Source organism: Phaseolus vulgaris, chromosome 10 (genome assembly GCF_000499845.2).
Source record: "Phaseolus vulgaris cultivar G19833 chromosome 10, P. vulgaris v2.0, whole genome shotgun sequence".
In the NCBI taxonomy this organism is placed as follows: Eukaryota; Viridiplantae; Streptophyta; class Magnoliopsida; order Fabales; family Fabaceae; genus Phaseolus; species Phaseolus vulgaris.
In genome coordinates, this window is record NC_023750.2 from 632,636 (window position 1) to 658,609 (window position 25,974).

Genomic DNA, 25,974 nt, shown 5'->3' on the forward strand with positions numbered 1-25,974 from the left:
TTTTATCAATAAAGAATCAATTGAATTAAAAAAAAACACTTCAGGGATATCCAACCCTTATACAAAATCCCTCATCCTTTCTATCTCTTACTCTAACTAACACTACTAACAACCAATACAACACTTCCATTGGTTGTCCTGTTGAATAGTGTTTATGGATCCTTTGAAGCTCAACACTTGTACACCCTTGCATACCATATAATTCAGCTTCAGACTTACTAGTCTCTCCAGCACCTACATCAGTCACTGCTCTTGAATATAAGCCCCTGCATGTTCACACTTCCTGAACCAAATATCATTCACTTGCTTCTTCATTTGCCTTGACCAAAAGTAATTCTGAAATGCACAGCCTAATTAAATTAAAATTAAACACTATGCTTTCGTATCTTTCTTTTACATTTTTTAGGATAAGACTTTCTTTTTCATTTCCTTTTATGCTCATAGACTGCAATCTCATTATCAGATTTCATGTTTCTGGAATATTCCTTCCAAATAAGAGTAACTGTTTGCAATATTTGTTATCTTAAAAAGGTCACTTGGCTTGAGTTCAGAAGGCTCTCACTGTTCAATGGTTCTCTAGCACTTATTTGACTATAATGTTACTTCTCTTATAATGGAAAGAAATATAAAGAAATAAGAAATAATTAAAAGAAAAGAGGTTATTTGATTAAAATGAATTAAGTAAAAAAATATATAAAAAAACACCTATAATTAACTGTATTGCCTTATAATCATAATTAATCATGAGTGTCACATAATCATTGATTGAAATAAAAATAATACATATTTAAACTAAAGCTTTTACTATAAAAAATTATAGAATATAAATTAATTTAAAGATAAAATATAATAAATTATTATATAGATTAAATTAATTATTATTTTATAATAAAAAATTATAGCATTTACAATAATTTCTACTATTGATAAAAGTTTATAATAATTTTTAAATTGATAAGTTAGTAATTAAAATTTTAGATAAAAGTTATTTTATAAATTTTTATTAATGATAAAAATTATTTTAAATATTAATAATTTATAATTTATAAAATAATTTTTAACTTAATTAACTTAATTAATTTAATAATTACCAAAAGGTAAGAAGGCAATTGGGTGCAAATGGGTATTTGCAAAGAAAGAAGAATTTCCTAATAAAGAAGATGTTCGCTACAAGGCAAGGTGGTTACAAGGGCCAAGTTTGAACATTATTTAGACTTGGTTAATATTTTGCACATTTGAAGTTGGCGCCCAGAAGGCGCAAATTTGAAGCACTGCAAAGTTTGTTTTTGTTATGTTTTGAGAAGATTTGTTTTAGGTGGGACTTGAAATTAAGCCAAGGTGGAGATTTGTTGATTTTGGCTTAACCCAAGTCCTACATCGGTGGGTTCATTGTTTGTGAAGGAGGTTTGAGGGTTATATATTAACATCCCCTCCTTCACTATTATATATCCCAATTTGTAATATCTTCTCTCATAATAATAAAAGTAAGTTGTTTTTGCTGTGCTCGGAGATTAGGCTAAACTGGCCGAACTCCGTTAACAATTTTCGGGTGTGTTTTTCCTTCTTTATCTCTTTTATTATTCCGCTTTATTTATTCAATATTATTTGTCGGGTAGCTCTGTTAGGATTTTGTTTTAGTGGGAAAATTACCCGTTTTTCCCAACACATACTACAAAGGAACAAAAGATAACACCCTCCCATCAGAACTGCTGAATTTCTGAAGATAATATCGTAATCTTGATTGAAAAAGTCAGTAAATAGTATAACCACGTATCCAACAGCCAATGGAGCTAACAACCACGTATTTGTAAGAATTATACGTATGAGGTCAAGCTCATTTTGTTTTTCTGTGCTTCCATCTTTTATTTCGATTTTTTCTTTTGCTTCAAATATCTCTTCCACCTTATTTTCAAGAAAATTGTATAAAAGCGTTTGACCACTTTTCCTTATTGTAAGGAACAATATGGCTGCATAGAGTGCACCAGATGATGATTCTGAATAAGCTGATATCCATATTAGCATTAAACCCTGCCATTAGAATAAGAGTTTTTTTTGTTTTGTCACGTGTTGATTTCTGATAGAAAAAGAAATATCAAAGAATATATATTAGTAATTCGAAAATGCACTGAGATAAAGGAAAAAGAAATAAAACTTTTGGTAAGTAAATAACAATTTAAAAACTCTAATTTAGGAACAAATAATTTTTTTTAGTTTATAAAATTCTCTCTAATAACTTCAGAAAATATTCGTAGTAACCTTCATCCATCGTAGAAGTTTTCTATGCAGATCTTCATCCCCTATTAGTATCTGATGGTACCGGACTTCAAATACAATTTTAAAAAATAAGATGATCTATGTAACTCATCCAACAACTGCTCAACAATGCGAACCATATACTTATCTGGTATAATCACCTTATTTAATTTCATGTAGTCCACACACAAATGACAAGAAACATCTTTCTTCTTAACCAAAATGATCAAACTGAAGAAAACACTAGAGTTGTGCTTGACGATACCATGTTGCAGCATCTCATCCACATGTCTCTCAATCCCATCCTTATGGTGGTACAAGTAGCGTTAAGGTCGAACATTCACTGATCTAGCTTGCTTATGCAACTCAAACGAATGAACAATGTCTTAGGGTGGTGGTAAATCATCTGGCTATCTAAATACTTTATTGAATTTTAGCTTATTGCCTCTCAGGTAGTAGTTGTTCTTCCCTAGGTTCAGAATCCATCATATTGCCCTGCATCAAATTGTAGAACGATGTGGATTGGAACCTTACAAGCTTAATTAGATTCCACGAACCCAAATAAAACCATACATCTATAATCCAAACTATCTTCGTCCTCTTCCTCCTTAACTTGAATTACAATAATTTCACCTTCTTTGTTCACCGTTTCATTGTCTTCTAATACCAATGAACGTAGTTGCTTTTTCGCACACTGATGTAAGCGATGATAGCATTCTCCACAACTAAAGCATAGGATCTTTACTTTGTGATTCATTAGCTCCAATATGGGAGATATTTAGTGCCACAACTCCATAGCGATCAATCAAAGCACTTTTTAGCTTCTCCCTACTCTAATTATGCTTTGTTTCGTGAAGGAAATTGAACAAGTGGATGGTTGCTCCTTCCAATAAATCTTGTACTTCGAAATACTTTCCTTTAATGTGATCCATTTGACTAGATCATCACCATTAAAAGGTGGCATAAACATCTTAGGAAGAAGGCATAAAATATATATATATATATATATATATATATATATATATATATGTATGTGTGTGTATATAATACCTCGATGGTAACTGCAGCGCAAATAGTGATCATAGTGACGGGACTCGTATATACTTCTGAGATTAGAGAAGCAAAAATGAACAGGAGTGACGATAGACCATCTTGTAGATTTGTTAAAATAGCACTTATTGGTAGATCCTCCACCACCTTTGAATCTGCGTAGTAATCCATTATAGTAGAGAACACCGAGAATTCCACAATGAGGTAGCTTGCAGTCAAAGCTGACAAAAGTTCAGGGTGAAAGTTAAGTTAAAATTTAGTTCCATAAATAACACAATTAGTTGCATACTTTAATCATTACTTTTTTTTTTTTTTTTTTTATCAGCAACTTTAATCATTACGTGTGAACTTATAATTTTTCAAATAATAATACAATCTCTTTAAATAATCTTATAATACACTTCTCAAATTTATCTTTTTTTCTCATAAAATCTATACTATAAATTATATTTAAAATTATAGTATAAATGACATTCAAAATTAGAATTAAAAGTAATAATTATTGGTTATTCAAATTTTAAAATAAAATTAATGATGACTTTGAGTTTAATGCTAACATACCGCTCATGAAAAGTAAGGTCTTAGAGTTGACAAATAGATGACGAAGTTGATGCAAAAAATTCTTCATTAGAGCAAATGAGAATTTTAGTTCTGAATCGTTTTCTTGCAGCGCCATGGAGATGAAAGCTTGATGGGAGTAGAAGAAACAATAGAGGAAACTGTCATGTTTTTCTCTTGAGAATAATGTGGATCATAATTGTCACATTTGAGTAATAAATTTGAGAAACACGTTTCATCAACTCACACACATAAGTAATCAATTCTACACACATTTATTCAAAAGAGAGAGTGTTGAGATATCGAGATATCATAACTTAATACGGTTGATTCATATTCATATATAAGAATTTAAAGTTTAGGGTTTACCCTGCAAATTCAAATAAGAAATAGTTAGTAAAAAAACAAATGATCTACTGAATATTGACTTATAATTAACATTGACCAAGAAAAAAAAGTAGACCTTTGTACTTGTAATTATTGTTTAAACTTCTATTATAATATAGTTGTTCTGATCAGCTTCTGCTACAAAATTGTAATAAATATTTCTCTTATCAAAATATTCTATTTATATGTTTGTATTTGGATAAAATAATACATCTATGTCCTGTTTTCTTTTTTTTTCTAATACTTAATAGTACAAGTATGACCAATACAAAATTAGAATCTCTTATCTTTCATATATTTCCTTCCATCAGTTTTACATTCAAGTGTGGTGATTGAAATGTGTTGACATTGAAATCCAATATTGCTCAACACTTAATTTATTTATGGCCGCTAAAGTAAGAAAATTATCTAATTCACTTCATATTGTTGGTTGCTTGACATGTTTTTTTTTTATTTTTCAGTAAGCTTGTCTTTTTAGTCATCTATTGATATTTATTACGTTTTTTTCTTCAAAAACTTTATGCAATAGTTATTAGATTAAATTTGTTAATCAGTTGATTATTTTAAATTTTTTTATTAAATAATATAATGAGCTTTAAATTACAAATTGAATATATACACATGACTTATGACTATATTAATAATTACATTTCAACTATATTTATGTATTTTCTTTTTACTTTTTTTTTATAATAGTTTAAGTTTTAGGTGCTGTCGTTAACACTTTAAATTTGACAACTACATTAAATAAATATAATTTATAATTATGTTTTTAATTACTATTGTTATATCTAATTTTTTTTATTTATGGTTACATCTTTTTTTTTTTAATTTATTGTAAAATGTAGTTGCAGAAATGTTGGTAAAATTTTCATTGTTAAAGTAGTCATAAAAGAAAAAAAAGGAAAGAAGGGAAACACAATCCAACCGTGAACTAAGATTTGAGTTGACTTAAATAACCTTTTTGTTGATTAAATCTTTCATTGTTACCGTAGTCGGCAAAGAAAGAAGGGAAAAACATAGGGAATATGTTAAAAAATATGAGACCATTTTCCCCCATCATCTAAAGATTTGTGTATATTATGATTTTTTTTTATCAGCAAAGAATGAATAAAATTAAAATAGGTCACTTCAGGGGTGTCCCAACCCGTATATCTTATTAGCTAAGATAAATCTTAAGTACCTGACTAGCATGCAAAGAGCATCCAAGACCTACTGATCAAAGCATGAGCATAACCTAAAAAGCTATTAAGATCAAAAATGCCTTTTCCACCACACTATACCCACATCCAGCAAAAACCAACATATCAGGCCCACAGATGTAAAACCAATGAGATTGATATTCTGGTCTCTCAATCTCATAAAGCCAAATGCAAAACAAAATGATATTATGACTGCATCATACCAGTCCAAAAATTAAGATCAAGATCCATATTCCGCAAGCATCTCTCCTATTCTACACATTAAACCAAACCTATGTCCAAAACTCCCATCAACTAAAATCTTATAGAAGCATGTTAAGCTCATCGTTTGTATTTCGGAGATGTAGTAGGTCCTTCCCCTAGAACCATAAATTGTTTTCCATGTGAGTTATATCACACGCCTACAAACCCCCGAAACCTGCACCTGCATAAGGTTCATGAGACCAGCTCCCACAAGCATCCTAACTCCATCTTCAGTTGCTAAAAGGTTGTGACCTGCAACACTCTTCCTTCTTCTCAGTGACATCCCTTTATCTTTAGTATCCTTCGAGGTCTGGCGCACACCCTCCTCTTTACCGTGAGCACTACGTTTTACTCACAATTCTTTATAAGCTAGGATTGTGGAATAGATTGTGGACAATGTGTATTGCTGGTCTCTTTTGCCTACAAGCAATAACTGCCAACCACCCAGCCCACCTTCCAGGCCATACTCTAACTACAAACAGCATAGCATATATCAGGAAAATGCCCCAAACATCTTAGGCATCCTGGCAGGGCTTAACTAGGCCAACCGACCTTGCTGGATTTCCATCTGCACACATTAGTGAGTACCTACAGCGTATCATGGCCTCTTCTTACCACATTTCCCTTCAACACCATATACCTTCTTCCAGTTCCAACAACGCATCAGATCAGATATGCATGACCATGATTCTGGATTGGGGAAGCACCTTGGCCTTTTCACCTCTTTCCAACTTGACTAAGCTCCCCCTTTGACATCCCGCTGACTCCCCCATCCTTGTCACAACCATTAGGTCTTCCTAAGAATTGCATCAACTTTGTTTTTGCCACTGCTTACAGAGTACATTTCACCTCTGTTTCCATCTTTCTCCTGCATATAGCTCATGCAGACTACCTTCACCTCCCATCAGTTACGTGACACTACCGATGCAGGGCAAAGGGTTCAAAATCCAGTCTGTAAAGGAATAGTTAAAATTGTGTGCCTTATGTTTCATCTATAACCATGTCTTAAGCTGAGCGTTTTGGAATACTTCTTCTGCATCTACGACTCCTTGGTTAAACACAACTGAGTTTCTATGCTCCCATATACACGGAACAACAGCTGCCCACACTCCTTTCCAAACCAGATTTTGTTTACTGGTGTGCTGGATCAAATAAAAACTCTCAAAATTGATCATAAGGTTATTATGTTGGACAGACAAAATGCCTACCCATCTAAAGCACAAAGCCCAGACGCGCAGCGCATGTTCACACTCCAAGAAGAGGTGCTGACATGATTCCTCCTTAGTCTAACAGAGGCTGCACACTGTCAAGTTCATCATCACCCCCTCCTACTCAGACACTCCCTTGTTGGTATTCTCCCCAGAAGTACTCTCCATGTTGTGACCATTACATTAGGGAACGCCTTAATCTTCCACAAATACCCGAAGCCCAATATTTGTGGGCCCCTTCCGGACTCTTCTAGGCATTCGTAAGCGGATCTTACCGTAAAACTCCCAGAGTCATCACATTTCCACACCTGCATATCATTTTCATCCTTTATTACAGTGACCCTTGATATATGCATTCGCAGGTCAAATTCTAAGGGAACCTCCCACGCAAACCTCTCACGTCTCCACCTTAACTTCCACTGCCACACTGATTCCTCCCACACACCAACCTCACCCACCTTTTGGCCCTTGTTCAGCGACAAAGAGAACAATCTAGGATACATAGTTTTGAGATTAGCATTTCCAACCCACACATCCTCCCAAAATGTCACTTTATCTCCACACCCTACATTCCATCCAACTTCTTTTTGAAACCACCCTTCTCCTTCTCCCTCCCTGCAGACCTTCATTAAATCTCTCCACCACCACGATTGAAGTTTCAGTGGTGTGTGATCTGCATCCTGATCTTTGCCATACTTTGACTCCAGACACTCTTTCCATTTCCCTTTCTCATCACATATACAACGCCACTTCCACTTAGCCAAGAGCGCCACATTAAACTTTCGAATATCTCGGATGCCGAGACCTCCTTCCTCTCTCGGTTTGCATATGTTTTTCCAACTAACCCATGAAATCGGTTTGTTGTCCTTTCCCCATCCCCACAGAAACCTCCTTTGGATACTGATAATGCTTTTACATACGGACTCCGGTGCTTTGTACAAGGACTGATAGTAGAGTGGTACAGCGGTGATGACAGACTTGATTAGGCATATTCTACCTGCCATAGATAAGAATCTACCTTTCCAGACGCTCAGTCTTGATTTCAATTTATTCAGAACAGGCTCCCAAAACTTTTTCTTCCTTGGATTACCCCTTACCTCGAGGCCCAGGTAATTAAATGGTGTTCCCATCTTAGAACAGTTCAAAGTCCTGGTGTAACAATCAATATCTCTGCTAAGGACGTTAAGACCTGCTAACTTTGACTTATGAAAGTTAATTTTTAGACCTGAAGCTAACTCAAAGCCTCTTAGGATCGCCTTCAAAGTCACCACATTGGTGAAGGAGTTCTCACACAGGAACAGAGTGTCATCTGCAAACTGGAGGAGGCTCAGTTCAATCTTCTTTCTTCCTACCTTAAGACCAGTTAACAGATTGGCCTTCACAGCCTCCCTTACTAGTCCAGTTAGGCCTTCCGCTACCACAAGAAAGAGGAATGGTGCTAGAGGATCACCCTGCCTCAAACCTCTCGATGGTTTAAATTCTTCCGTTGGACTTCCATTGACCAACACTGATACTGTTGCACTTTCCAGGCATCCTCGAACCCACTTAATCCACCTACAGTGGAATCCCATCCTATGTAGCATATCATAAAGGAATTCCCATCTGACTGAGTCATAGGCTTTTTCAAAGTCCACTTTTAAGCACAAACCACTTCTCCATCCTCTCCTTAAGTCCTCTACCACCTCATTAGCCAAGAGAACACTGTCAAGGATTCCTCTACCCCTCAGGAAGGCCGATTAACTCTCGTCAATTACAGAAGGGAGGACTTTCTTGATCCTGTCCGCCATCACCTTGACTATGATCTTATACATGGCACCCACTAAAGAGATTGGTCTATATTGCTCAAGCTTGGAGGGGTCCCTTACTTTGGGTATCATAGCAATAAAAGAGGCATTGCAACCCTTCGGTATACACCCAGTTTCGTAAAAAAGTGACACTACTATCACAACTTCATCCTTTATGACTTCCCAGGTTTTCTTAAAGAAGTTAAAGTTGTATCCATCAGGGCCTGGACTCTTTGTGCCTTCACACTGCCACACAACATCTCTTATTTCTTCCTCCGTGAAGCTAGCTATCAAACTCAGGTTCTCTTCTGCCGATAGGGATTTGAACTCCACCGCATCAAGTGTTTCTCCAAAATCTCTTGTTGCCTTGAATCTATTCTCAAAGAGCTTCTTTGCTTCTAATCGCACAGTACTAGGTTCCTCGCACCATTGGCCTCCAACCTCAACACCCTTTACTTCATTTCTAATTCCTCTCCATCTCAGAGTCGAGTGATAGAACCTGGTACATGAGTCACCATTCTTGAACTAGCTTGCTCTAGCTTTTTGGCATATCAGAGAGTCTAGCTTTTTATCAAGTTCCTTCATGCAGATTACCAGCTCACGCCTTTTCACCCTATCACCTTCCGTAAGGGTTGTATTGCAATATTGACAATCAAGATCCTCAATTTCTTGTAAAATCCTCCTCTTTCTTGTGTTAATGTTGCCAAACACATTCCTATTCCATACTTTTAGATCACCCTTCAGACACTTCAACTTCTCTTTAAACCTTACAAAAGCATTCCCCTGAACAGAGTAGGAGTTCCAATTATTCTTCACCAGCTCACTGAAGCCCCTCTTTGTAAGCCAGGCATCGATGGTACGGAATGGCTTCGGGCCCCAATCTTTATCCAACGACTTGACCACTATAGTACAGTGATCAGAAACTTCCCTGGGTTGCACATACTGTTTGCACATGGGTCATTTGTCCATCCACTCCATAAAGACAAGCACCCAGTCAAGTCTGCTCTTTGCCGACCCATTAGATTTAAACCATGTAAATTTTTTACCGACAATAGGAAGATCAATCAGTAGGTTAGAATCAATGAACGTATTAAAGCCTCTAATCTCACTTGAGTGATCATCTCTGTCATGAATTCCTCTCCTTTCACTTCGACTTCTTGTGGCATTAAAATCCCCACACAAGCACCATACCGTAACCTGTGATGTAGCTTTGATATTAGACAATTCCGTCCAGAGCATCTTCTTATCATTCAAATTGCAATTGACATAAACGTTTACCACTGCACATGTGATATTGGATTTGAGGTAGATACCAATAACTACTATGAAACCCTTCCCCATCAAGTGACTCATATAACTAAAATCTTCTTTACTCCACATCGTCAACAAGCTTCCACTACCATTATCACCTTCATTATGTAACCATCCAATTTTATTGTCCCCCCATAAGGAATAACACTTAGCATCCGATAACTCCTTAGTTTTCGTTTCTTGTATACATACAACTTCCGCTCCCTCACACGCTATTATTTTCCTCATGTACCTCGCTTTGGTACTCCCCCCCATACCCCTAATATTCAGGTTGACAATTATCATGGAATACCTTCGTCAGTACCCTCCTTATAACAATTTCGGACCTCCATGTCTCTTGCTTCCATACTTCCATATTCTTTGAGAACCTCCTCTTCTTCCTCTCGACAGGCCAACCCACACCTTTTTCCAGTCTCCCATAGATTAGGTGATTCCTCCATGGCACACGGGGATTGCATGCGAAAATTGCAATTTTGAATATCCTTATCGGAGATAGAAGCTAAGGATATTTCGATTCTATGGCTGGACGATGAAACCGTCTGGATACGTCTACCCATTAGCCTTGACGACCGTCTCGGTTGGGAGAAAGGGTCTCCCAAATCTGCGTGCCCTTTCTTCTTCCTTCTTCGTGGTGGAGAACAAGTCTTACTTCTCACCTTTGCCCCGTCATCTCTTACAGGACTAGGTAAGGGTAGCGTACCTGGAAACTTGACTCCTACCTCTCCACCATCTTCACCATCTCCATTCTCGCGCTGCACCCCGTTGATCTCCCTCGACCATGATCACAATCCACTCATTGGCTCACGGTCCCCTACAATTCTGCCTTCTGAGATTGCCAAATGTACAGCTTTACTATCACCCTCTTTCGTGCCTCCAATAGAGCTTCCACACATCACATATGTGTTACGAGAGAGGTCTATCCGCCGGGAATCCTCTTCCATTGCCCTGAGCACAGACCCACTAACTTCCACTGCTTGTTGGGCTGAGAAAGGTCCCTCTGCTAAACGGGCCTCCACTTTCTCAAGGCCCAACACCCCAACATTTTCGAATAGTTTATTTTTACACTCAACATCCATAACCACTTCTGCCAACTCAGCTTGTTCAGAATTACCTAGCAAAGCTGCTCCGCCCCCAAAATCAGAATCAGGGGGCAGGTCAACTCCTTCCAATCCCTTATACCCCTTTTTTTCCGCTTTCGTTATAGCTTTTTCTTCTTTCCACTGTCCTCTTGTATTTTTCGACAGAGAGACCATAAATATCATTTTTGTCTTATGTGGGCACTGTTCATCTTCTTCCTCCTCCCCCTTCGAACGGCTACCCTTCGCATCCCATAGTTTGTTCTCCTCCTCGCCATTAACCACGAAGAAATCTGTTTCTTCTATGTAGGTTTCTGAAGACGAAACGCTGTCAGAAGAATCGAAGGAAGGATGGTTATCCTTTTCTCCTATCTCCATACAGCTTCGGAGGTTCCTCCTCTATAAGAATGTTTCTTCATGTATATTATGATATATTTAAAAATGATCTAAAGTAACCTTTTAGTTTGGTAATAAAATGATAACCCCAAAACTAAGTTTATTAACACACTACAATAAAAAATAAAAATTTTAATGAAATTATATTTAGTATTTTCGGTAATTTTAATTTTGGTTAAATGTGTTATTTGTGATTTATTGTCGTTAATAAATTATCGACCATTTTAACTAATTCCTATAATCACAGTTACTTCCCAACAGTTTATCAAATTCTTGATATTTTTAAAAGTCTTCAAATTCTTGATATTTTTAACGATTTCTAAATTCCTAATATTCAAATATTTAGTATTTCTGACGATTTCCAAACCTTCATTACTTCCAACAATTTTCAAATATCATTACTTCTTCCATTGTTTTTGACACTTATCAAGATTATTAAATAATGATAGAACTATATATAGAGGATATATATACGGTATGAAATATTGCAGAAGAATGTTTGTTGTGTTTTTTTACGTTGTGTGGGAAATGAAAATAGTTATAAAAAAAATTATCATTTTAAAATAAGTTAATAATGAAATGCATTATTGAAATACCTTTTAAAGGCACATGAAGAGGCCGATTGGCTCCCCGTCAAAGGCTGTTTGTCCACTGTCACAATACAACACCCATGGCCACCAAAAAAAAGCACCCATGGCCACCAAAAAAAGCATGTAAGAAATGATACCCAAAAGTTTAAACTTTTTCTTACTCCTTACTAATAATACTAATTTTAGTTTCATTATGTACAAAATTGTATCTCATTGATTTAGACCCTTATACATTGTATTTTTTTTTAATATATATATAAAGAAGACGCACAGTATAAAGAAAACAAAAAAAGCATGAAAGGCGAAAAAATGAAAGGTGAGAAGGGAAGAGACAGAGAGAAGAAAAGAAAAAGAAAAAAGAAGAGTAAAAAAGACAGCATAAGAAAAGATGGAGTTGGCTGAGAGAATGAACAAAAATATTTGAGACCCAAAGGCTGTCGTTCTGCCATTGCCGCCGACCACGCTCTCTCCACTGCAGGACTCCAACTCTCTTTCTTAAGTTGCAGTAAAAATTATTATTATTAAATAACATAAGGCTCTGCTCATAATTGCAGCAAGAGAAAAGGGATACATGAAACATGCATCATGCATGTCTTGGTATTTTTCTTTATATCAAACATACATCCATATAGTCTATTTAAAGAATTAACACTATCTTTAACTTAAAACATCAAGTTAAGCTATTAAGTTTGCGATTTTTACTGTTTTCATGAATTATAAAGAATTTGATGTTTTGTTTATTTACCTGAAAGAGCAAGGAATGAAATCGCAGAAGGTCGTAGCTTCAGTGTGCGTAGAGTGAGTCCGTCATTCCTGGCATAGGCTTTGGCTAACGGCGATGGCGTCGCTGCGAAATGAATGAGATTGTGAAGCTTTGGAAAGGAGTAGTTGCTGTGGTGGTGAAAAGGTAGGAGAGAGCGGAAAACGAGACTCGGAAATGAAATGAGATTGCGAAGCTTTGGAGAGAAGTGGAAGAGAAGGAGGAAATGAAATCCACTCACGAAAACGACACATGGAAATCAAATCCACTCACCTTTGCTACACACTTTGCCTGGCTCCCGATGACCAACACACTTTTCACAAACTCCAGCTGGCATGACGTGACACAAGCGGATGATGTGGCAATTGAAGTGAAATCGTCTGGGCTCACAATTAATTTATTTGGTTGTTAGGAAGGGTGATGTTTTGGATTTTATTTGGCATTCCGCTTATCCTCTTCCTTCTTTTTCTTCCCTTTTCTAGTCTAAGGTGTTCTTAGGGTTGGGAAGCGTTAAAGAAATGATGGAACCAAGATTATGAAGGTATTGATAATTATTATTAGAAATATATTTTATTATCACTCTCTACCACTAACACAGACTTGACACTGCTTGTGTGGTATTAATAGACGTTGCAGACGTAATATTTGGTGAAGATGTGGTACTGGCTTTATATTATAATATATGACCCGTAACACTATCTAGAGTGACGCCTTCATCTTCTATCTCATCTTTCTCAACTAAATTTTCATTTTCTTCCACTCTCTTCTTGGCATAGAAATCCTTTGCGTAATGTCCATATTTTCTGCAATTGTAACATTCAACATTTGCATGATTTAAACAATCATCTCTTCCATGATCGCGACCTCGTTCACACTAGCTTTGTTGGTTCATTTCTCCCCTCTCTTCATTGTTGTTTTCATGACCACGACCTCCGTTGCGACCAAAACCGCAAACTCCCCGTCCATGTTTTCTTCCTCGGTTATGTTGCATGTAAATCACCTTGTCCTCCTTGATGGACATCTTTGTTTGTAAGGCTTCCTCCAAGACGTCTTCTTTCTTTTTTTTCTTTCGTTGTTTATGTGCTTCAAGAAAAATCGTGAGATCATCAACATCCATTTCTTCCAAATTTCTTGACTCCTCAATTGCACATACAACATTTTCAAAGTGATCGATTAATGATCGAAAAATTTTCTCCACAACCCTTGCATCTGTTAGAGTTTTTCCATTGTATTTGAGTTGATTGGCTACTATTTGCACACAGGTAATGCAAGTAGATACATATTCTGAATCCTTCATCTTCATGGCCTCCAACTCACCTTGTAGAGTTTGAAGACGTATTTGTTTAACTCAGACGACACTCTTAAACACCTTTTCCAAAATGTATCACGCTTTCTTTGAAGTTGATGCATCAGTAATCTTCTCAAAAATTGTCTCATCAACCGCTCGTACAACATATACAAAGTTGCTTTATCTTTCTATCGTGTATCTTTTAATGTTTTGTTTTGGGTTGTCGAGTATCCTATGGTCTTTTCCGGTTCTTCAAAACCTTCTAGAACCACCACCTCCCAAGAATCTTGAGGTCAAAGAAGCGCTTTCATTTGGATGGTCCAATTTTCATAGTTTGTTGTCTTTGTTAATTTAGACAGTGACATATTATTGGTTATACTGGTCATAACTATGCTAATTTGTGAGCAAACAATATATTTTAGTTTTGCTTTTCAAATGGAGAATACAATCTCTACAAACAGTTTCACAATAGCCTTCTTAAATTCACATATTCTCTAATAACAATTGTACTATAAATTACATTAAAAATAATACTATACATAACATTCAAAATTAGAATTAAAGATAATAATTATTGACCATTTAAATTTTCAAACAAAATTAATGGTGTTTTTGAATTTAATGCTTAACAGGTTTGTATGGTCACCTCGAAACAGTGTGGAAAAGCTCCAAATTTTGGCTTAAGTATGAGTGTTTGTGGTGTATGGTTAGTGTCTAGAGTGAAAAAGTAAAACTATATGACTTTAATGCGTTGGAAGAGGAGTAATTTTTGTATGTGTCTATATGAGTTGGAGGATTTAGAGTAGTCCAACTATATTTTGATAAAAAAATAATCAAGTTATTACTGTTTATTCAACAACATTAATCATTATTAGGGTTAGTTAAACTATTATTCGCCCAATAATAACAAGTAGTCATGATGCATCATCAATGATGTAGAATATCATTCAAAGATTCATGATAAAAAAGTAGGAGATGATCTTCTTCTTCTTCAACATGGCCTAAATGATCTTCTTGTTCTTCATCATTTACTTCAACTTGGTCTTCTTCTTCAAAAAGACTTAGATGATCTTCTTGTTCTTCAACATTTGCTTCAACCTGGTTTTCTTCTTCTTCAACATGGCCTTCAGGGTTTTCTTCATCTATTATTGACAAAAACGGAACTATGATAACTATTATTTTCAAAATGATAAGAAAGTTGGAGATGTAAACTAATCAATAAAAATCTACATTTATGACTCATTATTTAGAAATCATTAATATTTAATTTCAAGCTACATTACTATAAAAAATTGCATATTTCAAGAAAGGTTAGTATGACATGTAGATGAGCCAAATCGGTTGATATCAATATTTCCAAAAAGTATCTTTTTATTTAACTGTTACAAACTTTATTTTCAAAGTTCTTCATCCATCCTTTTCAAATTCATGCCATAAAATGCATGGCTAACGACTTACTTTTGCTAAAGAATTCGTAAATACTATAATAGGATTTGTTGTTAGTTTTCTACAATTAATTAAAGGTCTTGAATAAAAGAAACGAACAAAATAAAAACAAAAAAAAGTTAAAGTAAAGAACATGTGTTTGTAAACTGGAGTAAGTTCTATTGTATAAAGATTGTTCAACTTGATAAAGTAACTCATCATAACACATGCAAATGAAGTCTTCAATCAAATAAGAAATAGGAAAAGACATATCAAGAAGATAAATTAAAGAATATAAACATGTAAAAAGAAATCATACTGCTCTTGCATGACAAAAGAAAAATAAAAAAAGGCATAGGTTAGAATAGTTCGCTTTAACAATTTTCTTCGTAGTTTTATATGCTTGTTTTCTAGAATAAGGAGACTACATGTTAAGAGAAAGTCCCACATTCACATATAGGATGAGAATCTGTGGCACATAAAGGTTATTTAAGAAAGTCTCCACTCTATGTAAAAACACTTCTTTGACATAGAAAATAAGTTTAGTTTGAAAAGCTTTATGATTTCTTTTATGCTAATTGTGTTGACTTAGTTGAGTTTTTCTATGTGTTTGATCCAAGCTAACTTGTAGTCAACCAAACTTGGGCTGAACCAGACTTGGTCCATTATAGTTCAACTTAGTTTGATATGAGTTGATGTCATCTCATCCCAACTTGACCTAAACCTACCTCGTCTCCAGACGATTGAGTTCGACCCAACTCATCTTGACTCAAACCCTACTCTCGACCCAACTCATCTTGACTCAAACCCTACTCACCTACGCTTAACCGAAACTTATCTCAACTCAATTAGACTTAGATGTTTGACCATAAATATATTTACCTTGCAGATCTGGTTGAGCAGCATCTTCTGGAGATGTCTCCTTGTATGTGTATCTGAAGGAGTAGTAGCCACAAACTTGGAGGAGGGCAGCGTTCAATATTCCCAACATTAGATAGAACCTGTCTAAATGGCTAGTGTCCATACTCTTCTTGAACCACCTGCCACGGAACACTAAGACGAATGGAATAAGGAGGAGTTTGCCAATACCATTCACCAATTCAATATACGAATCCACAAAACTCCACATTGATTTTGCTACGTGGGCATGAAATAATTTCTTTAACCCCCCTTCAACGAGTGCCTCCGTCGTTCCCAACAATATAAACTGCGGAACTAGGGCTTCGATTTTCAGTTCTTTGTTCTGATTTAATATCCAAGACAATCTATGAAGCTCCACCTTCCGTGCTACGAAGCAGCAAATTACGGCAGACACCATTCCAAAACCAATCCTTATAATCGAAGTCGTCACTACAAATGTTTTCGACGTAGAATATGTGGTTCTGTTACTACGCAAGCCGACCATGATCAAAAAGCAGATGAATTGCGACACTCTTTCCACACCGGCCTTGATCAAAAAGAGTTCAGAGATACCAAAACTATTGGTAGTTGTCATGCTGCTTGCTTGTGCAACAAAAAAAGTGTTCCCAGTAGCCACGAGTAAACTGTAAGCAAAGAAGGAAAAACACAGGTAGATCATAGGAACAAGGCTCTTCACTTCCCTCACCTCCTTCACCATGCAAACTTTCACATCCCTTTCTTTTTCATTCAGTATAGCTGCTTTGTCCAACCACCTGAAGAGCCGTGGAACTCGTGGCTTTAATCTCACTCCTTTACCATAGACATAACATAAATTGGTCCGCACATTACCCTTCCAGTAATAACCATTCTCTGAGGCTGGATAATCTGATCTTCGTCTCCCACAAGCTGCTTTGCAGATTCTAAAGATCTTGCCAAAATAGCTTTCATCAGACACTTGTTCGTGCCTATACTTCATACTACCAAAGAGGAACAAAAGATAACACCCTCCCATCAGAACTGCTGAATTTCTGAAGATAATATCGTAATCTTGATTGAAAAAGTCAGTAAATACTATTACCACGTATCCAACAGCCAATGGAGCTAACAACCACGTATTTGTAAGAATTATACGTATGAGGTCAAGCTCATTTTGTTTTTCTGTGCTTCCATCTTTTATTTCGATTTTTTCTCTTGCTTCAAATATCTCTTCCACCTTATTTTCAAGAAAACTGTCTAAAAGCGTTTGACCACTTTTCCCTATTGTAAGGAACAATATGGCTGCATAGAGTGCACCAGATGATTCTGAATAAGCTGATATCCATATTAGCATTAAACCCTGTCATTAGAATAAGAGTTTTTTTGTTTTGTCACGTGTTGATTACTGATAGAAAAAGGAATATCAAAGAATATATTATTAGTAATTCGAAAATTCAGTGAGATAAAGAAAAAAGAAAAAGAGTCTAAAACTCTTCCCAAAGAGAACAATACTCTTCTAACTCATTTCCACTAACTAACTCATTCTCTCTACTAGTGTGGCTCATTCTCTTTCTCCTTGGATACACTTGTTGGGTCTTTCATTTTTCCCAAGTATTTAAATGCATAAGCATCTCGTTGATGCCTAGGAGTCCTATAAATGCTTTCCCTGACATAGCAACTTCGTCCTCAAGGCTAATATCAGGAAACTGAGTATGCAACAGAGCTTCATACTCTAACCCTCTAAGTGTATGGTTGCAAGTTCTAGGAGGGATGATTATTCTAGTTCAAAATATCCTAGCTCATATTACCGTAGGGAGGGACATACGAGGGAGGGTCACTCTTCCAAACCATCAGCTAAGGTTTCAAAAGAAAAAGAAAATTGTTTTTCAAAGAAAACAAAAATGGAGTATTTTTCAAACTTTCATGGTCATGATAATGAACACTTTATTTCTGAATATCCAAAAGAAAACTTTCTTTTTAAAAAAGCATGATGATGAAAGTTTGAGTAATACTATATTTTTTCAAAAGAAAATTTTAGACTCAAAAGAAAAAGCAGAGAGAAGTAAGAAGGTTAGAGATTAGATGAAAGAGTTTCTCAGAATAGGAAGAAATTTATAGATGGAGAAAAAGTGTATGTCAAAAAAGATAAAGAATTTTGAAAAAAGTTACAAACTATTAGAAAGAAAGACAAAGCTCCATCTAAAGACGATTCAAAGGAGGTATCTCAATAGCAGGGGCCATATTATTACCTCGATGGAAGCTGCAGCGCAAATAGTGATCATAGTGACGGGACCCGTATATGCTTCTGAGATTAGAGAAGCAAAAATGAACAGGAGTGACGATAGACCATCTTGTAGATTTGTTAAAATAGCACTTATTGGTAGATCCTCCACCACCTTTGAATCTGCGTAGTAATCCATCATAGTAGAAAACACCGAGAATTCCAGAATGCTGTAGCATGCAGCCAAAGCTGAAAAAAGTTAAGGGTGAAAGAGTTAAGTTAAAATTTAGTTCCCATAAACAACACAATTAGTTGCATATACTTTAATGATTACCTCCCATGAAGAGTAGGGTCTTAGAGTTGACGAATAGATGACGGAGTTGATGCAAAAAATTCTTCATTAGAGGAAATGAGAATTTTATTTCTGAACCGTTTTCTTGCAGCGCCATGGAGATGATAGCATGCAACTAGTTACACAACAGAGCTAACAGAATAAATAAACTTTTAGAGACAGGTGTGATTTGTTCACCACTTGATATTTATCGTAGCTCCTTTCTGGTGGATTCTGAGAGAAACTGAGGTGTCATGTTTTTCTCTTGAGAATAATGTGTTGATCATAATTGTGACATGTGAGTAAAAAATTCGAGAAGCACGTTTCGTCAACTCACACCTAAAGTAATAAATTATAGACACGTTTAGTGGAAAGAAAGGTAAAGCTGGGGAAAAATTTATCATTTGGAGACCCGTCAACAAAGGTATATTGACGACATTTTTAATTGTTAAAGCAGTCATCAAAGAAACAACAAGGAAAGAAGGAAAGATTTGAGTATATAATGATATATTTAAAAATTATCTAAAGTAACCCTTTAGTTCGGTAATATAATGTTAACACCAAAAATAAGTTTATTAATAGTTGGTGGCAGTTTAATAAAAATTTCAACTTTTTTCATTATTTTAGGACAATTCTTGAATTGTTTTTATTTATTTAAAATATGATATTTATAAGTGTTTTTTTATTGACAAAAAATAAAATAAAATAAGTCTTTAAGACATGATTGAATCCTTGTATAAAAGTACAAAGAAAAATCTCTAAACTTGACTTTTGCATTATTAAGCAATAATACTCAAGTACTTAAATTTATCTTGCTTACAAGGGACCAATAACTAACAAATCTCAACAAATTACAATTAACACTCTTTAAACCTACATATAGATAGAGAATCACAACAACTATAGAACATCACAAGAATCTTTACAAGTGTTAATATTTTAGTTAACATATATTTATGTAAATTATGATATTTTTAACAGTGATTTAAAAAATAAATATGTCATTTTTTTTATCTTATGCCTCAAATTTCAATTTTTCTTCTTATTAATTTTCGTTCCAAATGTAATTAAAGAGAAAATACACTCCCTTCCTAATATTTCGAACTCAAATTATCACTAAATCTATAATGTCCTATGACAAGAACTTGTGATGACAATCATTCCATCACACCTAATGAAGTAAAACGTGTACAGGGGGTGTCTGAGGGAGGGGCAACTTTCTCTGCTGCAAGACAAGTCAACGAAGCATGCGAGAACATCAAGTCTTCGTTAGTAAACCTAATTGAAGGGGTTCAGGTCTTCAATACTCTATCTTCTGGGCCTAAGTTGGAAACAGCCCAAGAAAAAAATAATGGTGCGTTTAGAAGAAAGGGTTTCTCTGGGGTCAAGTGGCTGGGGGCGAAGTGGGACCAAACGTTAATGACGAGGGAGGAGTCATGGTAGGGTCAGAAGTAGATTCATCGGCACCGGAGCTCAACCAAGGTCTGAGGTCAGATGGGCATGGTGACCTTCATGGAACGACGCTATTGCAGGAAAACGACTGAAATTTATCCATGCCACGCAATTCGTAGCTGTAGCAAAGGAGTGGGCTCTTCGTCGGGAAGCTCAGATCCTTAATCTAGTGGCAGTACTAAGTCGTGTAAGGAGGGGCACAAGGAAGGTGTGGAGAGGAGGAAGTTATTTGTGGAGGAGGAACCACCCCAAACAAAGGAACCTAGCAAAAATTCACTGGAGTGTAGAAGGTTGCGGGAATTGCGAGAGCAGGTGGCGCCAGTTGCTCAACCGAAATGGAGGTCCAAAGGAGGAATTGGGGCCTTGCACCATGGGGCATCTTCTTCGTCTAGGTTAAGTTGTTGTTCATTTGGGGAATCAGTGAATGATATCTTTCAATGTAATAATCGCCTGAGGATAGAAGAAAATGATGCTGAATCAGTTAGAATATGGAATTTGAGTCATAATCTGGGGCTGCAATGCCCAGGGGATGAGGGAAGCTTGGTTAGAGAGTTGGATCGATTGGAGGTTAGGGACAATGAAATCAAAAAGGTGTCTCGTGTGGGAAATAGAAAACGTATACCATGATCATTATTAATCTCAATATCAGAGGATTGGGGGGGGGGGGCGGGGGACGAAGGCACGGTATCTAAATCATCTTGTGGCTAAGGAGGGGGAAGAATTCCTATGTTTGCAGGAGACTAAAGCAGCGATCTTAACAGAGGCCAAATGTTGTGCAATCTGGAGTGACAGTAACATAGGTTGGATTCATAACAAAGGGAATAATGGGGCAGGTAGCATTGTAACAATGTGGCACAAAGACGCCTTCTCTTATGGCAGTCATGTTGGTGGAACTGTGTTTATTGCTGTTGTGGGTCAATATCTCAAAACGAATAGCCAGTGCATAGTTGTGAACGTTTATGCTCCGTGTGATCAGAAGGAAAAGTTGGTATTGTGGGACACCCTCACGACCCTCAAGCAACAGTACCATTATATGGCTTGGTGTTTTTGTGGAGATTTCAATGCTGTAAGGAGGGATGATGAGAGAAAAGGGGTCAGAGGTTGCTCAAGACAAAAGAAGGAGATTGATAACTTCAATTGTTTCATTGAGAATAATGGACTAATAGACATTCCTTTTGTTGGGAAAAAGTATACATGGTTCAAACCAAATGGAACAGCTAAGAGCAGGTTAGATAGAATCATGGTGTCGGAAGAGTGGCTTCAAAGGTGGCCAGCATCTAAGCAGTGCCTTGGTGGTGAAATCGCGTGTTAAAGACTTGGGCCCTAAACCCTTTAGATCTTTTGATGCATGGTTCATGGAGCCGAATTTTAAGTTGATGGTAAAGGAAAAGTGGAATTCGTATAATGTTCAAGGTAACAACATGTCTAAACTCAAAGATAAGCTGAAGCTTCTGAAGGCGGATCTTAAAGTGTGGAATAGAAACAACTTTGGTTGTTTAGAATCTACCAAGAAGCGTATTGTGAAGGAAATTGAGGAGCTGGATGGTAAAGATGATAATGACGAACTTACGGGAGACGAGAATATGAGACAGATGGAATTATTTAGTCAGTTGGGGTTGGTTGAGAAAAAGATAGACTTTTTGTACAGACAAAAAGCAAGAGTGAACTGGCTCAAATACGGGGATACCAACTCAAAGTTCATCCACTCGGCAATTAGATGGAGAAGATTAAGGAGTGAGGTTAAAGGGGTATAAGTCGACGCTCAATGGTGTGAGGAGCCGAAAGTTGTGCGCAGGGAGACAAAGCTGCTATTTGAAAACAGATTCAAAGCTACGCATGACTATGGTTTTAATATGGGGTCAGTGGAGTTCAAATCTTTAACCTCGGAGGTGAGCAGGAACATGATAGCTGGTTTCTCTGAGGAAGAAGTGAAGGAAGCCGTGTGGCAGTGCGGAGGGACAAAGAGTCCGGGTCCGGACGAATTCAATTTTAATTTCATTAAGAACTGTTGAGAGGTCATGAAATCTGACATTATGGAAGCTATGCATTTTTTCCATGCGTCAGGGTCATTTCCAAAGGGGTGTAATGCGTCTTTCATTGCACTTGTTCTCAAGGTAAGGGATCCCTCGTCACTCGAACAATTTAGACCCATTTCCCTAGTCGGGGCAATCTATAAGATTATCACAAAGGTTTTATCCGGTCGTATGAAGAAAGTTCTGCCTATGATCATAGATGAGTGTCAGTCAGCCTTTCTAAGTAACAGAGGCCTAATGGATAGTGTGGTTATGGCAAATGAAGTGCTTGAGGGGATTAGGAGGAACCGCAGGAGCGGGGTGTGTTTTAAGGTGGACTTTGAGAAGGCGTACGACTCCGTTAGGTGGAGTTTCTTGTATGACATGCTCGGGAGGATGGGGTTTCATGACAAGTGGATCCAGTGGATAAAAGGGTGTTTGGTATCGTCTTCCGTATCGGTGTTGGTAAATGGGAGTCTTACGGAGGAATTTAAACCAACTCGGGGATTGAGACAGGGCGATCCCCTAGCTCCGTTTTTGTTCCTAGTGGTAGCTGAGGGTCTATCAGGGCTGGTGAGGCAAGCGTTGAGAAAAGAGGTACTTCGGGGTGTAAAGGTAGGAAGAAACGAAATTGAGTGTTGTCTTCTACAATTTGCAGATGATACTCTGTTTCTATGTGAAGACTCGTTCAGTAATATTTTTGCTATAAAGGCAATTCTACGATGCTATGAGATTATGTCAGGCCTGAAAGTTAATTTTCATAAGTCGAAGGTGGCTGGTGTTAATATTGACGAGTATGCCTTAACCACTTATGCGAAGACACTTAATTGTAATTCTATGCGGCTACCATTCTAATACCTGGGGGTAGAAGTGGGCGGAAATCCGATGACGAAGCAGTTTTGGGAGCCGGTTGTAAAGAAAATAAAAGCTAGACTAACCGCTTTGAAAGGCAGATTGTTATCTATGGCAGGACGGGTATGCCTACTTAAATCGGTCTTCAATTCTATTCCTTTGTTCTACTTGTCCATCTTCAGAGCTCCAGTAGCAGTGTGCAATAGAATCAATAGTATTCAAAGGAGATTCCTATGGGCATGGGGAAAAGAAAATAAAGCGATTGCTTGGGTAAGTTGGGAGAACGTCTACAAGCCATGTGAGGAAGGTGGGTTGGGGGTCAAAGAGACTAGGAACTTTAATTCCGCTCTATTGACCAAGTGGAAATGGCGGTTGTTGAGTGAGGCGGGAGGGAAATGGAAAGAAATTCTAATATCCTTCTATGGATAAGAAACGGGTAGAAGTCCTGCAAGGTTGAAATATCAGTCGTGGTGGTGGAGGGATCTAGCTAAAGTGTGTGGGGAAAGGGACTAAGAACAAGGATGGTTCGGTAAAGCCACAGGGTGGAAAACTGGTGATGGGAGCAGAGTTAAGTTATGGGAGGATGTGTGGTTACAAAGTAGTAGTCTTAAATCAATGTTCCCTAGACTATACTCCCTGTCACTAGATCAAGGCAAGACGGTGGGAGAGGTAGGAACATGGGAGGAAGGGAGGTGGAGGTTTCAGCCTACTTGGAGAAGGGAGAGGTTTGAATGGGAATCAAAAATGGAGGAAGAACTGTTAGCAATTCTGGGTACAGGCAATTTGTGTCAGGAAATCCATGATCGCCTGGTCTGGAGGGAGGATCCAAAAGGGGCGTTCTCGGTTAAGTCAGTCTACCAAACCCTGACAAAGCAAATAACCACTGGTTCTTTGGAAAGTGTCTATGGTGTTCTATGGCAAGCGAAAGCTATGCGTAAAGCGCTTATCACTGCTTGGAGAGTCCTACTTGATAGAGTCCCAACCAATGCTAACCTTATTAGGAGAGGAGTTCCTGTGGACTCACCGATTTGTGTCATGTGCAATCTCTCACAAGAAACATCTCAACATCTTTTCATAGATTGCGCAGTTGCACAACGAGTATGGTTTGGTTGTTACCGCTGGGTTGGCATAGTGGGGGTTCAAAACAAGGAAATTAGGAATCACTTGGAGAACTTCTATCTAATTCACCTATCAAGTAAGCAAAACCAGGTGTGGCGAGGAGTATGGGTGGTAATTATTTGGAGTATTTGGGAGCAACGAAATCAGGTTGTATTCAAGGGAGGGGTTCCAGACCCAGAAGAAATTCTTCAAAATGCTCAGTTGCTGTCCTGGTTGTGGCTAAAAAACAAAACAACTGGATTCGTTTATGCGTTTTCAGATTAGGTCCTGAACCCCAATGAGTGCCTCCTCGCAGTTCTTTGAAAGTGTACAAGCATATAAATGCACAAGAGTAACTTGCTATGTATCACTGCTTAAGTTATGCATATCAGAGGCAAATGTAGGATGGCAGATAGAGTTGGAGATGAGGTGGGGGTATAAGAACTATGGTGGCAGGTCAGGTGTAACTACAAAAGTGGGGTTGGTCTAAGCAGGGCTCCGGTTAACTCGTGTGTAGACCTGGCAGGGCGTGATAATAAACCTTTGTTTTTTGGTTGTTTCGCTAAAAGTGTAATTCAACAAGCCTTTTCTGGGGGTACTTGGTACATAAGACATGCAGGCCGAAACCAAAGCTCTGAGAAGAAAGTCTCTACGCAACAGCAGCCAGAATCAACAATTGATAGCTAACCTTATTTGTAGTTTTTGCAGGTACATCTTTAATCATACGCGCAATGCAGTAGAATGCTGAATGATGTTACAATAGCAACCTACCGCAATCGCCAAGGTTACGTTAAGCAGCCTAATATGAGGTTTCTGTTTATGGTGAGGCAGTGGCCTAGTTTCTGGTTTGTTGACTGATTGTAAAAGGTGTATAAAAACACTGGAACTGGTTATATGGTGCTTATCTTGTGCGCTGCGAAGGCTGTAAAGGGCTAGGAGGTGGGAGGTTTCCCCTAGGATCTTAGTTACATCAGTATGAGGCCAGCAGCAAACCTTGGCTCTTGAGGGGAATTATTAGAACATGCATGTTTCATTACTGAACTTTCAAGCTGGTCCAAATATAGAATTATAAGCAGGGACGAAGGTTGATTTGCTGGTTTAGCTGGATGCATTTTAGCCAATGAGCTTTGTAGGTGATGACATGATGGAATGGAAGGGAATATTATATGTTGCAGTGTAGCTGGTATAAGCATTTGGTTGCTGTTATAAGCATTTAGTCTCTTTACTTGTGCATACTTTCTGAGGTCCAGTGGTAAGCTAGGAATTAGACCTTAACTTGTATGCGGAACTAGTTATAACAAGCAAAGCTGCTAGGATTGGTCCTAATGTGTAATAATATTGTTGCTGTTTTCTTAAGGTAGAGATTAGTTTGTAAAAGGGTTGGGACATCCCTTAAGTGTCTCTTTTATTTTATTAATTCATTGCTGATAAAAAAAAAAACTGTAATGAATTGTATAACACAATTGTAAAACAGGTCACGGTCACCAATTAGTATATAATTGTAAGAAATTTTGTGATAGAAACTATATTGTCACTAAGCACTCGTTAAAAAATGAGTTTGTGCTATGATAATTATGGAGGTTTGTGATGCTCGTCTTTCA

At 37.1% G+C, this 25,974-nt stretch overlaps 3 protein-coding genes across 3 annotated transcripts; all 3 read right to left on the reverse strand.

Moving 5' to 3' along the window:
- Positions 1 to 243: 243 nt before the first annotated feature.
- Positions 244 to 13,077, reverse strand: LOC137819072 (uncharacterized). The gene is made up of 6 exons (XM_068622811.1): positions 12,804 to 13,077; positions 12,065 to 12,119; positions 3,865 to 3,990; positions 3,304 to 3,524; positions 1,651 to 2,028; positions 244 to 336 (listed from the first exon to the last, which is right to left on the reverse strand). Exons 3-6 carry the CDS (start codon positions 3,977 to 3,979, stop codon positions 244 to 246), a joined length of 807 nt encoding a protein of 268 aa, XP_068478912.1. The 5' UTR covers positions 3,980 to 3,990; positions 12,065 to 12,119; positions 12,804 to 13,077.
- A 615-nt stretch (positions 13,078 to 13,692) lies between these two features.
- LOC137819074 (uncharacterized) lies at positions 13,693 to 14,121 on the reverse strand. Its single transcript, XM_068622814.1, has one exon. The coding sequence runs from the start codon at positions 14,119 to 14,121 to the stop codon at positions 13,693 to 13,695; it is 429 nt and encodes a 142-aa protein (XP_068478915.1).
- Positions 14,122 to 15,033: 912 nt separating this feature from the next.
- LOC137819075 (protein NRT1/ PTR FAMILY 5.7-like) lies at positions 15,034 to 18,910 on the reverse strand. The gene is made up of 3 exons (XM_068622815.1): positions 18,657 to 18,910; positions 16,414 to 17,767; positions 15,034 to 15,248 (listed from the first exon to the last, which is right to left on the reverse strand). The coding sequence occupies exons 1-3, from the start codon at positions 18,828 to 18,830 to the stop codon at positions 15,034 to 15,036; spliced, it is 1,743 nt and encodes a 580-aa protein (XP_068478916.1). The 5' UTR covers positions 18,831 to 18,910.
- Between the last annotated feature and the right edge of the window lie 7,064 nt (positions 18,911 to 25,974).